Source organism: Lacerta agilis, chromosome 7, assembly GCF_009819535.1.
Source record: "Lacerta agilis isolate rLacAgi1 chromosome 7, rLacAgi1.pri, whole genome shotgun sequence".
NCBI lineage: Eukaryota > Metazoa > Chordata > Lepidosauria > Squamata > Lacertidae > Lacerta > Lacerta agilis.
Genome location: NC_046318.1, coordinates 49,008,703 through 49,026,768, shown reverse-complemented (window position 1 = coordinate 49,026,768; position 18,066 = coordinate 49,008,703). Strand labels below are relative to the sequence as shown.

At 42.4% G+C, this 18,066-nt stretch overlaps 1 protein-coding gene across 1 annotated transcript in view; it reads left to right on the top strand.

Moving 5' to 3' along the window:
* Positions 1–2,937: 2,937 nt before the first annotated feature.
* Positions 2,938–18,066, top strand: part of ATP6V1H (ATPase H+ transporting V1 subunit H) — a 30,842-nt gene continuing 15,713 nt past the window's right edge. The window contains exons 1-7 of the mRNA XM_033155203.1: positions 2,938–3,071; positions 6,521–6,644; positions 9,456–9,558; positions 11,832–11,921; positions 14,808–14,921; positions 16,310–16,414; positions 17,300–17,341. Coding sequence (XP_033011094.1) covers positions 6,541–6,644; positions 9,456–9,558; positions 11,832–11,921; positions 14,808–14,921; positions 16,310–16,414; positions 17,300–17,341 — 558 coding nt within the window. The 5' untranslated portion in view covers positions 2,938–3,071; positions 6,521–6,540. The remainder of the gene's footprint in view (positions 3,072–6,520; positions 6,645–9,455; positions 9,559–11,831; positions 11,922–14,807; positions 14,922–16,309; positions 16,415–17,299; positions 17,342–18,066) is intronic.

The window sequence follows — 18,066 nt, the reverse complement described above, 5'->3', positions numbered from 1 at the left end:
CTTTGTTGTCCCAGAGTGGTTGCAACTCAATGTTCTTCTCTGAGGGGTTGTCCACACTGGAGTTTAATGGGAATTTAAGGTTGCTTATGTCTCTGTTTTTTAGCAATGCCCTCATGATGCCCTTCCCCACTCAGCCCCTATCTCACACATTCTCACTTGTAAATCAGGTTTTCCCAATCTGAGAATAAGCCTAAAAGGGGGAACAGTGTGTGTGTTGCCAAGCCAGTCAGGGCCGGAGGGATTGGGATGGTTCTGACAAGAGGAGAGAGGTGAGAAGCCGGTTGAAAATTATGGCCCCCCCCATCCTGCTTTATAGGTGTAGAGGTCCCTTATCCCGTAAGAGAGAACCTTTTGGGAATGGCACATGCAGAAAGAGAGGAGCGAAATCCATCCATCCATTTGTCCAAAAATAGCAGATCAAGAATTAATATTTGCTTTCCTTTTTATTGTATTGCCATCTGCTGGCCATTCCTTGAAACTACAGGCTGGGATTTAATCAGTGTCAGATTTATGTATAGGGTAAGTAGGCTGAAGCCTAGGGCCTCTAAATCTAGGGGGCCTCGCCAGCCCTCCCACTCCCCAAGACTTCATGTGAGGGCAGGACAACTCGGGCCTCTAAATCTAGGGGGCCTCGCCAGCCTGCCCGCTCTCCAGTGCCGCAGTATCCCCTCTCCCAAAATTGTAAACCCAAGACTTCATGCAAGGGCAGGGCAACTCAGGCCCAGCAACTATTAGACTCAGGGCTACCCAATGGGGCCCAATTTGAAGCAGTGGGGCACAACTTGATTTTTTTTTTTGGTAGGGCCCCAGTTCACACCCAAAGTCTGCAAAATCTTATAGATATAAAATCCATCTAGATTGCCTTGGTGCAGGGGCCCCCTTAGGAGCTGCCCATGGGGCCCAAGTTGTCCCAATTGCTCCAATTGCCTTAAGGTCAGCCCTGATGAGACTGTGTAGGGGTTGGACTGATAAGCCCTGCACCTTCTAGACCCCTGATGTCACCATTCAGAGTACAGACTCAAGGACTTGTTATGGAAATAAAGGGGGGCACTTATTGGAAATCAGTTTTGTCACCTCTTCCCCCCAAACCCTGAGACAATGTGCCCAGCCACCTTTTATTCACAGTCGCATAAGCACTACACTACAGCATGGCCTGCACCCAATCTTGTTTTTGTACAATCTTGTTTGTCCTCAGTAACCAAAATTATATTATCAACGCATACAAGCAGAAAAGTTGTTTTCCTTCATTTGCAAGGAATCATACAAAACAAAATGGCACTAATAAAGAAACGTTCCAGTGTGGCAACAGAAAGCAAACTAAAAATGCTTTTGCAGTTGATCAAAACTATCCAGCAATATCAAGTTATAGGAAAACTGGTTCTATTAACAGTAATCCTTCTGGTTGGTTAATTGGTTTGGCAACTTCCAGGCACATGATGTGTGATGCTAATTATTTCCCCCAAGAGTTAAATTATAGTTGATCAGAGGCAGCTACTGGAGAGCTATGAGATTCAGGTGAGGGTCAGATGACTTGTCAATCCCAGCAGGTATATAAGAGGACAACCCGGTCTGCCCAGGCCAAGCCCATCTCTTTCTATTCCTGTATGTTGTCGCCCACGAAGCACAACTATGCTCAAATTGACAAAGAGGCACTGGCAATTGTGGCAGGAATCAAAAAGTTCCATGACTATGTATACGGTCGCCATTTCTCCATTGAAACGGAAACACATATAGTTGCAGCCAAGTCGAGAACAGCAGAGATGTCTTAGAAGAAGGGTCTCTAAATAAAGGATGCTGCTGGTGGGGAACGATCAGGCTGGGATTGGGTCCGCCTATGTAGCTGGGCGCAAGGTAGGCGTTTGGTGGGGTTGGGGGGGCGATATCAGATCTGCATCAGAGGGAATGGCACATGAAGGTTGTTATATATGTATAGAGAGAGAGAGAGAGAGAATGTGCCATTCCCTCTGATGCAGATCTGATGCAGATATATATTGGGGGTGGGGGTTGCACATGTGCCTATCAAGCTGTGTGTGGGAATTATCCCTCCGTGTGTGGTGCTGTCAGGAGGGGGTCGTGCAAATGCTGCACGTTGTGCAGAATGGAAATATTTAGGTGCAATGTTCTATCCATGGATGCAGTTTGCAGAGGGGAAATTCGAGAGGGCGAGGGAGCATGGGTCCGCTGTGGGGAGCGGAGTGCATTTCTTGCGCACGGGTGCCTGCCTGCAGAAGGGATTTGTGCTGCCGAGGTGTTGTGGAAAATGCCTATGTGGTTGTGTTGACAGGTGTGCAAAGGAGGGGTGCAGAAGCTAAATGTATCTGTCTATATGGCCTTTCCAAAGGCCAGGTTGTGCAGTCTGCTGGGGCCTGTAAAAAGCCAGGCCGGGAGCCACCTTAAGTGGAGGCTGTGGTGCATGTGATTCAGATTCTATTCAGTTGAACCTCTGGTTACAAAGTTGACTTTTTTTTTTAGCAATGCCCCCCTAGTGAGCCTTCTTTTGTTCACTTCTTTTTATTTCGAGGCAGTGCACACCTATGTTTGTGGAACTGCAAACCTTTCCAGCCATGTGTTACTCCATGTGATCCCTTATTTTCAAATCCGAAACTTGACAGCTATGGATCAAAGTTCTATGTTTGTGTACGTGCGCGCGCTGCGGGGAGGGCGAGTGCATTGGAGGTCACTATGTTACTAAATTTGCCAGGCTATATGATTGTTTTATTACAGCTGGTTGCAAATGCTCACTTAAAGCTCTCCTATTGACCCTCCAATAACGTTAGAAAATAAAAAGCAAAGCGTTCTGTGACGCTGAAAATAAAAGCTTCGTCTACAGCGTTCGTCTCGCCCTCGCTGCGTACCCCGCCTCCTTTTTTGGCCAACATTTCCCGCTTCGCGAACGGAGCCTTCCGGGGATCCGTAACGTCGTCCTATCTCCGCCGCTGTTGTTGTCAGCTGAGCGCAGTCACATGACCGTGAGCCTCGGCTGTCCCTCTTCTGCTTAGCTGCTGAGTCTGGGTCACCCGTTGCCGCTGCGGATTCCGGGGACTTCATTGCCGGCCTACGAAGCGAAGGAGGTAAGTGAGGCCTGCAGCCCCGGGAGCGGGGCTGGGGCTGGAGCGGAAGGCCTTGGGGTGGGGCTGGTGGGCACCGGGAAGGGACAGGCGCTGCGCCCGCTTGCCTTCTGGCGAGCATAGCTGGCAAGGAGGCTGCGCGCTGCCCCGGAGACTCAGCTGGAATTCACGGAAGGCCGCCCCGTTCTCGCCTCCCGGGCTAGCCACGTACCCACTGCCCCAAAAATACTCTCAGCTAGGAAAGCGCTTGCAGATTCTCACGTAGTCGGGCATCTGTTTAAGCGGCGAGTGATTATCTCGATGCCGCAGGGAAGGTCACAAGCAGAGCAGGGTGGTTCTCTATTAACTCCAGGCTCTGGTACTTGGGAGGCATTTCTGAGGTTCTGGCTTTTTAGCCCTCTTGCTGTTGTGGCTAATCCCAGCCGTTGCTAGTCTTGGCATCCATGAATTTGATTGCCCTGCCTACTTCATTTTCAGCTATTGGGCTAGATGTTCTATAAGTGGTGCAGATAGGCCTAGGTGACTAAAAGAAGTGCCAAGATGGAGATGGTGCTGTGCATGTTTTAAAAAAGCAAAACAGCACAGGGCCAACTCTGTTCTCGGGATGGGAATTGTCTAGTTATTTCAGTCTTTCTATAAGAGCTTTGGTTTTCTGAATCTTGCTGTCCTTGAGCTTACTGAACCATTACGTTTTCTCTCACCACTTTTTAAAATGTTTGTTCTCCTTGTAATCAAACCAGTATCTTGGTACTGCTAATGACTTTTGGAGTACATATAGGTGAACTTGGGTTATATGCTAGAATGATAAATGGTGGTTCAACTGCCTTCATCCGAGGTAAGACTTGTTGACACTAACACAGAGGGCAGAAGGAGATGTTTCACCCAATAACAGTCATTGCATGTTTCCAGTGGAAGGGAAGAAACAGTTTATATGGTTTTTGTGTGTAGGCAAATGGTCCTGGTGAAGTTTGAACAGGTTCAGTCAGGCTGAGTTATCTGATGTTTATGGAGAGTTCTGCCCTAACAATGATTTAATGCTTTAAAAACTCAGGCAGCTTGTTTTGGCATCAGAGTTGGACTAGGCCAGACACCCCCTAAGAAAGTAGAAAGCAGAAGTGGTGAAGGTCATTCATTCTGGTATTCAAACTATACTTCCATTCTGTAAAAAAGAAAAGAAAAAAGTGTCACTTTAGGAAGAAGAAGAGAAGAAGAGTTTGGATTTGATATCCCGCTTTATCACTACCCAAAGGAGTCTCAAAGCAGCTAACATTCTCCTTTCCCTTCCTCCCCCACAACAAACATTCTGTGAGGTGAGTGGGGCTGAGAGACTTCAGAGAAGTGTGACTAGCCCAAGGTCACCCAGCAGCTGCATGTGGGGGAGCGGAGACGCGAACCTGGTTCACCAGATTACAAGTTCATGCTTGAACATGTGCTTACAGCTAAAAAGTGTGTATAGGGTTGAAAAATTGAAAAGTTCCCCTTTAGCTTGAAAGGGGAAGTGACATTGGCTATAGGTCACAGGAAGTAGAACTCGAGTTAATCCTTAGCTGCTGGGCAAAATTACTTGCTGCCTGAACCAGAAACTGTTTGTCTCAAAAATGAGACTGAGTTTTGTTGGCAGCCTGAACCTTATTTGGCAACAAATCTACAATCTCAGATGTGCAGATCCTGTTTGGAACAATGCCCATGTCACATAACTGAATAGTTTATGATAAATGAAAGGGCATTCTGCAATTTTTTTCTTGTGGTGTTGTTGATTTATTTACTTACTACTTTTCTAAAATGAATTAGCACTTCGCCCAACTATCATAGTAAATATAAAAGTGTGATAAGCCCCACACCATCCTAATACAATAATAAAAAAATACCCAGCATCACAGGAGCTATATCCCACTGGGAAGGATTTTTTGAATTAATTGTTTTAGCTTTGTTGGAATAATTGTTAAAGAGATAAGGAGGTGAACAAACTTTTCTAAGTACAGTGTTCCACAAAGTAGCTGCTACCTCTGGGGGAAAAAATTGCCCTGAGCCAGAGCTGATAGAATGTGAGAAGTGAGAACACTCTTTCTCTCCAGGCTCTCTGTCGAGGTGTGTGTGTGTGTGTGTGTGTGTGTGAGAGAGAGAGAGAGAGAGAGAGAGAGAATCTAGAGTATGTGTGTTCCTGACATTGGGATTAGGAATTCTGCTGGTATACTGTCTGTCTCGCTGTGTCCCTGTCTGAACTGATAGAGCTGATCTTGGAGGTGGTGCTGAGGACTCCCAGATTGCTGGTGTTGGGGGACTTCAACATCCATGTTGAAGCTGTCAGCTCTGGGGTGGATCAGGAGTTCATGGCTGCCATGACGACCATGGTGCTGTCCCAACGCTTGTGGCGGGTCACACTTTGGTCCCTGTTTTTTTTTTTTTTTGGCTGAGCAGGAAGAAGGTGATCTGAAAGTGAGGGATATTGACATGACTTCCTTGTCAGGTCAGATCACTTCCTGTTGAGATTTAGGCTTTCCATTGCATCCTCATTGTGCTGTCCAACAGAGCTTTTCCTGGTAGTGCAGGGCCTTTTACAGTCTGGCCCAAAGGAGGTGATAGAACTGATGGTAGCTTGCTGTGACTTCTTTGTGAAACATCGCTTGCATCCACTGAGATCTTGACTCCACTATTACAGCAGATAACCCTCAAGGGGTGTCCAGAGCAATGTCTAGTCCTGTTGTTTTGGATGGCTTTCAGTGGGTAAGGCTTGAGGACACTGACAAGGTGCTTGGATTGATCAGAACACCTGCTTGTACTCTGGACCCCTGCCTCTCCCCATCCCAGCTGATAAAAAACTAGCAGAGAGGGGACAGCTGGCTGGGCCAGAGAGCGGAGTAATACCTTGTTCTGGGAAGGGGTGGTCCTTGCCTACTCCCTGCTATATCATACAGGTAAGGGACGTTATGTGGATTGCCAAAAAAACAGCCTAAGTTTGGATTATAGTTCTGTTTTATTCAAAACTGCTTTATGTATTGCATGGAAATCTTTTCAGAGCTAATCATGTTGTATATATTACTGTAATACTTCTGCAACTATGTGGGTCTTGGACTTAAAAATAATAATTGTTAGAGGATGTGTGATTCCAAATCAGTGTACAGTCAGGATAGCATAAGACACAATTCCTGGAAAATTGAGGTGTATGCAGAATAGGCTTCAGTGAGCAACTGTAGAAAATAAGCAAATAATAAGGTATGCAAATGCCTGCAACTGGAACAATCCCGTGGAACATACAGACTTGCAAGCCTCATTAATTTCAATGTTAAAAAGTTAAGTACATGCTTAATTCTTTTTTTAAGTCAGTGGGGTTTAAACTTTTGGAAGAACTATAGTCACTTCTCGTAGGGTTAGCAGATTTATAAATACAGTTTAGAACTCTTGAAATCACATTGTTAAATGAAAACTGATAACAGCCTTTATTTTCTTAACAGGTTTTGACATTGAGATAAAAATGGATATCCGGGGTGCTGTAGATGCTGCTGTCCCCACCAATATCATTGCTGCCAAAGCTGCTGAGGTTCGGGCCAACAAAGTGAATTGGCAGTCATATCTCCAGTAAGTTAATATCTGGGCACAGATTCCCAGAAGGAGCATATATCTCTAGACTTCTAGACTAGTTACAATTTTTATGCTCATGGAAGGCCTTGCATGCTGTTAGCAAAATTGGAAAAATATTGAGTTAGTGAAAATTAATTTATTACCAGAAATGAGATTTCGTTAAAATAAATAAGGGTAGGGTTGCATGGATGGATATGATTGATAGAAACATATTTTCCTAACAGTTTTTGTAAACTTTTTCAGAAGTCTGGCAAAATCCAGGTTATAAAATGCCAATTAAGATTGCCTTCTGCCGTTTAACTACATAATTAACTACACACAAAAAAGCTTCCCAGAGCTCCATTGCTCATAAGTGCATGTTGGTTTCTAGAAGAGATCAATAGAGATCACAAAGAAGAATTTAACCAGCACAAAAGAACACCCCCCCCCCATTTGATTCATTAATTCACAAACAATACCAGTAAAATTCACAGGAAAGCAAACGCCTAATATTCGCCAGGCACTGCCTGATGAAATAATTACAGAATAGGAACAATATTATATTGTACAATAATAGTAATGAGATTACAGCCTGATCAAATGCAGTATTGCAAAGAAATAAAAAAGACTGTTACTACTTCATGTGAACAGAAGAACTACACTTCTTGCAAGGAAAATCTATAATTAAAAGGAAAACTTAATCACAAGCTACTGTGTCATTGACTGACTGCAAGAGGGCTTTTTTAAAAAATGAATAACATCACTTAGGACAGGGATCGGCAAGGTTTACCTCGCCTGGGCCGGTTCACTCCAGCGGAGATCCCTCTGTGGGCTGGATTGCATGCACGATTTCCGGTGTCTGCGCCTGCGCAGATGGGATCTTTGGCGTCAGTGCATGCGCAGACACGATTTTTGGCGCCGCGGAAGCGAGTCCCCATGCTGCGCTGCGCCAGTTTAGAGCAGTGTGCAGGGAGTCACTAAGCGGGCAGCTCGGTTCAGGGGCAGCTCATAGGCTGCTTAAATGACCCCCGTGCGCTGCTTGTGGCCCATGGGCCTTAGGTTGCCTACCCTTGACTTAGGACATGTTCTTTATCCCTAATCAGCAGCTGTTTTTCCTCGTGGCCTTGGAATTATGTCGGTCTGTCATTGGAAAGTTGTCAGGGTGTTGGGGAACCTAAAGATGTAGCACTGCTGTCTAAGAATCTTTATTTATTGGCACCAGTGCCCAGGATTAGTTACTATTTTGAAATGGTAGGAATGAATATTATCTTGGAATTTAAAAACATATATTTTTAATAAGGCTTTTTGGGGGGCTTGGTGATCTTTCCTAATTAACTCTAAGGGAAGGTAAAATATTGAAATTCACAATCAATAGATGATTTCCTGTGGTTTACCCAATACGTGTTAGTGTTACATAAAAATACACTGAATCATTTATTTATTTATAAAAAAAATTATATACCACTGTGTCATAAAAATATGTCGCAGTGGTTTACAACAATGTATAAACATAAAATGAAACAATAACATTTAAGAACAAGTTAAGAGCAAAAGAGAAATTAAAAACACACAATGATTAGACCATTGTAGAGGATGTACTCTTAACTGCCTGCATAGGCCTGCTGGAACCGAAAGGTTTTCAGCAGGCGTTTAAAAGTTGGCACAGAAGGTGCTCACTGAACTATTTGGCAGGATTTCCCACAGGACTGGTGGAATGACAATAACAGTGGTGTACAAACATTTTTCAAAGAGGGCCACATTTGAGGAAGTGAAGGGCCGTGGGGGCCGACCACCAAAGGCCCAGCCAATGTTGTTGATCTTTTTTTAGGATTGAAGTTCTTGAGCTTTTTTAGGGTTGAAGTTGCTGAGTTTTTTTTAAGGATTTTACCCCAGTCGCCTTCTAAATCCGGCCTGCGGACGGTCTGGGAATCAGCATGTTTTTACATGAGTAGAATGTGTCCTTTTATTTAAAATGCATCTCTGGGTTCTTTGTGGGGCATAGGAATTTGTTCACACCCCACCCAAAATATAGTCTGCCCCCCCAAGTTCTGAGGGACAGTGGACCGCCCCCCAGCCCCGCTGAAAAAGTTTGCTGACCCCTGATCTTGGTGCTCGAGCTGGGATATAACATTTCAGGAGATCCCTGAGGTATCCTGGATCCAAGTTGTAAATCAAAACGTGAACCTTGAACCAGGCTCAGTAGCAGATGGGCAGCCATTGCAGCTGTTTTGACAATGGTGTCATGTGTTCTTAACCAGAAAAGGTAAAAAAAACAATCTGGATGCTGCAGTCTACAGTAGCTGGAGCTTCCCAATCAGACCCAAGGGTATAAAAACTTGAAAACAGTTTACGCAAAACATGGTCAGCCTTATGCTGTTCTTGTAGACAGTACAAGAGTATTTGACCTGATCCGGCAGGCCTGTTTTTAAATTCTTATGAAACTAAGTGGACCTTTCAAAAGCAGTTTATGATTAGGCATGGAGTTGCGATTTACTGCTTCAAGAAAAAAAAGTCAAAAATACCATTAGCCTTGGCTCCATAGAAGCTTTTGAATCATCAAAGATACACTGGGGTCTTCACTGCCCTTTTCTTTGTAAGATAATGTCTTTGGACAGCATCCATGCTCTTGGGCTAAACACAGTATATGCTCCAAATTTATTTAATATGTTTGGAAAGGGAAGTGTGCTCACTAAACAGTCACTGTAGGAAATTATTACATTAGCACCTCGGGGAATTTTTTTTTGAACAGCAGGATATATTCTGTTAAATCTGCAAGCAGTAAAACAATGATAGCACAGGAAGTTCTTAAAGCTTTGTTTTCCTTGCTAGAGGGCAGATGATTTCAGCAGAAGACTGTGAATTTATTCTAAGATTTGAGCAGAAAAGGAGCCCAGAAGAGAAACAAGAATTGATTAAAAATGAAGGCAACCAGGTAACCCAGCATTTCTTGGGGGCAATCTCCTGTTCTAGGAACAGCCAACGTGTGGGGTTGTTTTGTCTTTGGCATTCTGGCTTTAAAAGTTTGGCATCTATATTTCTGCTTCTGTGCCAGATTTTTTCATAGATCGTTTGTGAAAATGTCCTGGTGAATTAACCGGATGCCTTCCACACTTTCTACCATTGAGTATGGTGACGAGAAGCATAAATAATGCAAGCCAGAATTGTAGAGTTGAAAGGGACCCCAAGGGTCACCTAGTCCAACCCCCTGCAATGCAGGAATCTCAACTAAAGCATCCATGGCAGATGGCCACCCAACCTCTGCTGAAAAACCTCCAAAGAAGGAGAGTCCACAACTTCCTGAGGGAGACCGTTCCATGGTCAATTAGCTAATACTGTTGGAAAGTTTTCCCGATGTTTAGTTGGAATCTCCTGTCTTGTAACTTGAAGGCATTGGTTTGAGTCCTACCCTCCAGAGCAGGAGAAATCAAGCTTATTCCCTCTCCCATGTGAAAGCCCTTGAGATACATGAAGATGGCTATCATATCTCCTCTCAGTCTCCTCTTTTCCAGACTAAACATACCCAACTCCCTCAACTGTTCCACATAAACCTTGGTTTCCAGACCCTTGATCATCTTGGTTGCCATCCTCTGCACACGTTCCAGCTTGTCAACATCCTTCTTAAATTGTTATGCCCAGAATTGGACACAGTATTCCAGGTGTGGTCTGCCCAAGGCAGAATAAATCATGGAAGTTTCACCAGAGTCCATAGGTCATGTTAGAATACTTTAGACCACTGTTTGAATATGCAGTCCTCCTTTTGAGCATTTTATGGGTTCTGCTATTGCAGTCAGATTTTTGTGTGCAACTAATCCAAAAGTGTAGTTTAACTGCTTGCCATTTTCATACTATTGTGGATCACACTTGGTGCTTAGGGAATGTGGCTTAGGGTGCCACAGAGCACTGGGTTGTAGCTGGAGAAGGAGTGTAATTACATAGAACAACAGGAGGCTGCCTTATACTGAGCTGCAACATTGGTCCATCTGGATCACTGTTGTCTACACTGACTGGCAACAGCTCTGCAGGGTTTCAGGCAGAGTTTCCCAGCCTTGCCGGGCAATTTGCCGCCTCCTTCCTTGCAACTCTCTTCTTTCTCTGCCCCACCCCATACTGTTCCAGAGGGTGCCTCGACTTTGCAGAGCAGCTTTGGGGGAAGTTGGGGCCGCAGTGAGAAGGAAACAACTCCAAAACCTTCTTGCACGAGTATACTGACACTTGTACATCTCTGGCTAGAGCCATTGTAAATATTATTTAAAAGTTGCTTGTTAAGTATAGGCACACTTTGTGTAAGTACTCCTCTTAATGCAGTAATTGTTGTTAGATAGGGTTGCCATATTTTGAAAATGGCCTTTCCGGACAGTGCCTGCCCTCTTCCATGCTTTGGTGGCATGCATGTGAGCCTGCAACCCCTCCCCCAATTAATATCCCTCCCCCCAAAACCTGGACATTTCAAGTACAGTGCCAAATTCTGCCTGGAGGGGCATACTGGCCCCCCAAAACAGGACATGTCTGGGAAATTCCAGACATAGGGAAACCCTATGTTGGAGCACTTGCCCTATGAATATGTCTTCTGTTCAGTCTAGGAACAAAATCAATCTCCCCCACTCCCATATTAGTTAATTTCGGAAAATATAATGGGCAGTTTTGCACATTTTAGTTGAAGTTAGTGAGGCTCAGCATACATAAATGTCTTCATCATTGCCTCCCATTTGTGCCTGTTATAAAACATAGTAGACCTTAACTTCAGATGTGGGGAGCTTTTTGCCCTCCTGATGCTACTGAACTAAAACTCACATCAGCCCCAGCAAGCATGGCCAATGGACAGGGATTATGGGAGATACCATTTAGCAACAGCTGGAAGGACAAAGGTTATTACCACCTGCTTTACTTTATGGGATTGTGTCTTGTTCTCTTAATCTGTGGCCTTGTGTCCTCAGGGCATGCACCATACCATTACATTCTAGAGAAAACAGTCAAGAAACCATTGCCAAATTCTGCTTGGACTGCTGATTAAATGAATGCAGCTGGTGCAGTAGTAGTAGGCTGGGGAGGAGTTTCCCAATACTTGGGTTTATTCCAATGAAACAACTTCGGATTGTTTCAGTGTTCTTCACTCAGGCTGTACTTGCCAAATTACCAAATGAAAATAAGAATGAAAACACTTGCGAATAATTCTAACTGTCTTTGGATTACTTCTTTTCTCCCTAGTGCGCTAAAACGTTCATAAACCTGATGACTCACATCTCCAAGGAACAAACGGTTCAGTACATCTTAACAATGGTGGATGATATGCTGCAGGTAAGTTAATTCCCTCCCTCCCCCCCCCATTTCCAGTGCTTGTTGGTATGTGGGTATCTTATTTCAGTGTAGGCAGCTTTCTGCTTGCTGCCCACTTTAAATTGGTTTGCAAGGCTAGAGCTTATGCACCAAGTGGCCTTTAGTGATTTTAGTGGAACTTGTGTGCTTTATCTGCTGAAATGATCAGCGATGGCCGAGCAGCAATGCCTTGTGGAATAAGCTTTCCGTGATCAACATCTGCTAGGTTCTACCTATACTCCGTACTTTGTGGAAAGTACCTTTGATACAGTTTAGTAAGATTGCATTTGCAGCTTGGAACAAGTGTGACTGAAACCATTAACAGATGAATCAGTTAACCTTTTTCAGAAATAAAAAAAACCTTCACCAGAGATATGCATTTATTTTTATTAACATTCCCGACTACATCCTACAGAGCAGAACTTTATCCATTGCATATAGCGTACATTGTATAAGACCATTGTGAATCAAATATAAATAATGGGCCCACTTATCCATTTTATCTTGAACATTCAAATATTAGGGGAGTAACTCCTCATTTTATTGCTGTTTTAAGTTTGTTGACACTCTAAGCCTTTTCTTAGGCTGTCCGTAGTTATTTGTTTATGATATTCATGATGTAGATTAATATTTTAATTCTGTCTGTTTCTTGAACTCTGTTAGTTGCTTTGATTGCCTCTGTAAGGAGGGGAGTAGCAAGATAATTATTTAAATACAAATAAAAATATAACATTGTGGTACATGTGCTCAGGGAAGCTGTGGTTGCTGGTGACACTATTGTCACAGGTATGCTGTAAGTTTGCTAATGTGTTTCTCCCCTTCAAAGGAAGTGAGAAAAATACATTTTGCATGAAATATGCAAAGCATTTCTCACTGGACATATGCATAAATTCTTTGATTTCCATGTACATGCGCAAGCCAGTTCTGTCTGCTTGGCAACAAATCTTTTATCGGCGGGATGACCTCCTTGATTTTTTTTTTTAACAATACATTTTGTTCTGAATAGTGCAAAATTACCTTAATGTGTTCTAATATTTTAGATTTGTAGCAATTACATTTTTAAAATAAGACCTGCTTAGCACGAATCATGGTGATTATACAAGCTCAGACAGCATCTCTTAAGTGCACTTACGGGCAGATCTTGGGCTGCTGTACCAAATTACTTTTAAATTAACACATTGTGCTGATATTCTGGGCAAGCATACCAGCTGAAAAGTTTAAGTTGAGAGTGAAAGAATCATAATGAGTCAGAACAGGTAGGGGCCTCAAATCTCCTGCCAGAAGCATGAATCCTCTCCAAAGCAAAAGGGTGGGGGCGGGGAGAGAGAGAACTGGCTTGCAAAATCTAAACTGAAGAAGTGTGCATGCACACGAAAGCTCATACCAAGAACAAACTCAGCTGGTCTCTAAGGTGATACTGGAAAGAATTTTCTATTTTGTTTCGACTATGGCAGACCAGCACGGCTACCCACCTGTAACAAAATCTAAACAGTGATCCATCTAGTCCAGCATCTAGTTTTGTTTGCTTACAACATTTAAAGACCACTTTTCAACAGAAGTCTGTTCGTGAAGCAGCTTCACAACAGTGTACATATGTATGAGCAGACAATGGGTGACTTACAGGGAACTGCTGGATTTTACAGGGCGGGGGAAACCCCAAAATGAAATCAGTGGAAAACTTAAGGAGGCAACTTATGGATTGCTTGCAATATCACCAGATATACAACATGTTTTAATTAGATAGAAAGAATGGATTTCTGGACCAAAGCTCACAATTTGAAAAAGAACTCTTACAAAATAAGAATAAACTTCTGTCTAAAATGTATAGTTTTTTATTGGAATGGGAAACAAAAGACGAGCTTGTTAAAGATTCAGTGGCAACTGGGCAGTAGATATAGGACACAATATAGATCTTAATCTCTGGAAGAAACTTTGGGAAAGCGACCTGAAATTTACTGCATGTTATTCATTGAAAGAGAATTATTTGAAAATGTTTCATAGGTGGTATTTAACTCTGAGTAGGTTGTCTAAGATTTATAAAACAGAATCAGATATGTATTGGAAGTGTAAAGAATGGAGGCAGCCTTTTTCACATGTGATGGACATGTAAAAAGGTAAAAGTATATTGGGAAATGATTTATAATGAATTGAAAAAAATGTTTAAAACTACTTCCCCCCCCCAAAAAAAACGCCTAGTCCTGTTTGTTGGGAATAACCCAGACATAAATTCCTAGGTGTCAGAAAAGGTTATTTATGTATGCAACAAATGCGGCCTGTGTTTTGTTAGCCCCAAAATGGAAAGTGAGCAAGGTCCCAACTAAAGAGCACTGGCAACTTAAGTTGACAGAATATGCAGAACTTGCAGATGTAACACATAGAATAAGAAAGCAAGAAGAACATATATTTAAAAAAGAGTGGAAAACATTATTGAATTTATGGAAAATAACTGTATACAGCTGAGAACGCTGGCAGCACTAAGATAAATTCAACAGAGTAAATAATTTTTGATGGATCTAAAACTGGAAGACTGATTTGAATGGTTATAGTAAAATATGGAGGAATGTATAATACATAAAATGAACCAAGGAAGGAGAAGGGAAGTCAATGAATTTTTAAAAGTTTGTAAAATGCTTATTTTGAAATGTAAAATTGAAAACTTAATAAAAATTATTATTTAAAAAATACAATGTACATATACAAGTGAAAACAATCCATACAGAATAGGACTATGTTTATGTAGAACTATGTTTCAACTATGTTTATAAAATTAAGCATCAAGAACCTCAGCTGATCTCCAAGTGCCTCAAGGATAAAACTGTCTCCATCTGTTTTCTAACTGTGTTTCCTTTCCATTTATGCTGCTTGCAGGAAAATCACCAACGTGTTAGTATTTTCTTTGACTATGCAAAACGCGGCAAGAACACTGCATGGTCTTATTTCCTTCCTATGTTGAATCGTCAAGATCTTTTCACTGTGCACATGGTAAGCTTTCAGACCAGTCAAATATAGCCTTTGGTTGCAAAAATTAGGACATATTTATTAGACCTTCAATATCAATGTCCTGTCAGCACTTTATAATTAAGGGTTATATAAATTGTCCATTAACAACACAACAGCATTATTTAAAATATGGTATTTAAGTTTTCCATGGAAGGAAGGCATTCTTAGCAATATTCCTGCATTATCTGACTATAAAATTTTCAGAGACCAAGCCAGAATCCAATATGGATGTGCTGTATGACCCATCAGTGTCACCTTGTTTGAAGTGTTGATTTAAAACAGGACCAGGGGAAAGGGCTTCATTTTACATTATTAGATTTAGCTGTAATGCTCAGCCTCTCTTTCCCCAAACCTTCAGAATGGGACTATTCATAAATATAAACTGATGACTAGGTTTTCTTTCTTTTTAAACTGCTAGCCTTTTCTTTTATTGCCCTTTTCACCCCTCTCTTTCACGCTGTTGCTCCTCAGGTTGGCAGGAGGCTCCAAATGTTTAGCTAATCAAAAGCCAGCGATAAAATACATTTTAAGGCAGCCATATATTATTATCAGTAAAGATATTGAACCAGCTGGATTAGTAAGAGAGATGATGTGGTAGAGGGGTTGTGCTATTTGATTGTCTTCTCACATGAGTCTTGTGGCTATTAAAGACTAACAAATTTACTATGGCATGAGTGTTTGTGAACTGCAGCTCTCTTCCTTGGATGCAACTAAGGTTCTTAGATTGTAACGCTCCTGTTTAAAGGGTATTAATATTTAGGAACATAGAAAACTGCCTTATACAGAGTCAGACTGCTAGTCCATCCAGCTTAGTAAAAAGGTAAAAGGTAAAGGACCCCTGGATGGTTAAGTCCAGGCAAAGGCGACTATGGAGTTGTGGTGCTCATCTCACTTTCAGGCCAAGGGAGCCAGTATTTGTCCGCAGACAGCTTTCTGGGTCATGTGGCCAGCATGACTAAACTGCTTCTGGCACAACAGAACACCATGACGGAAACCAGAGCACATGAAAACATCGTTTACCTTCCCACCGCAGCGGTACCTATTTATCTACTTGCACTGGCGTGCTTTTGAACTGCTGGGTTGTCAGGAGCTGGGACAGAGCAACGGGAGCTCACCCCGTCATGAGGATTTGAACCTCCAACCTTCTGATTGGCAAGCCCAAGAGGCTCAGTGGTTTAGACCACAGTGCCACCCGCATCCCTAGCTTAGTACTGTCTTGATACTGACTGCCAGTGGTTCTCTAGTATTTCAGAAGAGTCTTTCCCATCTCTGCTTTCAGATGCAGGAAGTTCAACACTGAACAATGTCTCCTCTGCTGTATCCATTGATGATGTTATTGCAAAATCTATGTTTTCTGCACTTTCTTTCAGGCAGCGAGAATTATTGCCAAGCTAGCAGCTTGGGGAAGAGAACTGATGGAAGGCAGCGATTTAAATTATTATTTCAATTGGATTAAGACCCAGCTTAGTTCACAGGTAATTATATTATAATCGAGTGCAGCTCCCCTTGGCCAACAGCTGGGGATGATGATAGTTGTACGGCAAAACATTTGGAGGGCACCAGGTTGGGATCTGCTGATATTGCAGTGTTTATAAACAGGTATATTTGGCAGATCTACAGATTTGACTACTTGTATGTAATCATGATTTAAACTCATGTTCCACGCAAACTTCTCCTGTGCATGCCCCAATGAGCTCTTAAATTCAAACCAGTAAATGCTTTTAAATCTGAATAATGTCCTTACCTGATTTTTGTGAGTAGAAGTGTGTGTAGCTGCAGTGGAGAATTGTACGTACTAAGTTATTGGAACTTTTCCCTACAGTGTGTATTACAGTGGCCAGGCTGTTGGGGCAGGATATATTTTGGCTGCTTTGTGTGGTACCAGATATATATTGACGGAGTTAAATTCCCTATTACTTAAAATACACATGTTTTATTGAAACACTTGGCCAATTAAGCATTTTTCAAGTTCATTAATGTAAGAGGATTAAATATTTTAAATGTGCAGAATATCTAAATGTAGCAATGTACAGAAAACCCTCATTACTTGGCTTGAAATGTTGGTACTTTGTGGCTATGCTCTGAGTCAAATGTGGAAAGTGCTGAAAGAGAATAAAGTATTTCCCCTTTTGGAGAGTGGGAGCAAATGTGCCATGGCCAACCATTTGGAAGCAGATGTGTGACTAACTGCCCCACTTGTGAGCAATATTTAGGGGATGGTCGGAAATCTCTTTCCCATTCAGTCAGGCGTAGGAAAATATATGTATACATCTGTCTCATTAGGCTATATGTGTAAATTTGTACGTAAGGTCTGTCTTGTTGCGAATCTTTAAAATGTAACTTTCTCCTTTCCATGCTAGAAACTACGCAGCAGTGGTAGTGCTAATGATCCTGGAACAGATGTAAGTATCTCTGCATAATTTGTTAATCTTTCTCTTGATAAAATGGGCTAGTTACACTCAAATCAGTGGGAGATGTTGGCCCCGACTACCGTGTTCTGTTGATTTCCAAGGAACTAAAGCATGACTAACTTAAACTACAGTCTTAACTCCATATGTCTTCATAGGACTTACTTCTGCATAGACATAGTTAGGATTGCACTGTTTGTCTGGATCCAGCCCAGAGTATTGTTTCTTGTGGGACACTCTCAAGGCAGTTTACAAACAATGGGTGATACCCATAAACTCAGAGTTCACTGGGACGTGCACATCGACCCACAATTCAACAGCCCTTAGTTTTTTGGCTGATGGATGGGGCCAGAGCATGCATCTCTTTGGTTCTACAGTCCAAGGAAACCTGCACTTGGAGCAGAATATATTTTCTGGGAGGGAAAGATCCATGCAGCTGTTCCATCTCTGACCAATAGATTAGTCTTCCCCATGCCATGATGTTCTTCCTGGGAGGCTGGGCAATGGGGTTCAGCTTCCCAAGGTCCTTTGACTTTCTGGCCAATAAAGCAATAGAGACTTTGAATAATAGATCAAATCTAACTAGTTTCTGAGTTTAAGGTTTCTTCCCAGGAGATCTCTGTCTTGTAAATCTCTGCAGCTAGCTCTTCAATCATTTACGGCTGGGATGAGGAGCTTGTGGTACTCCGAGATGTTGCTGGATTCCAACTTCATCAGCT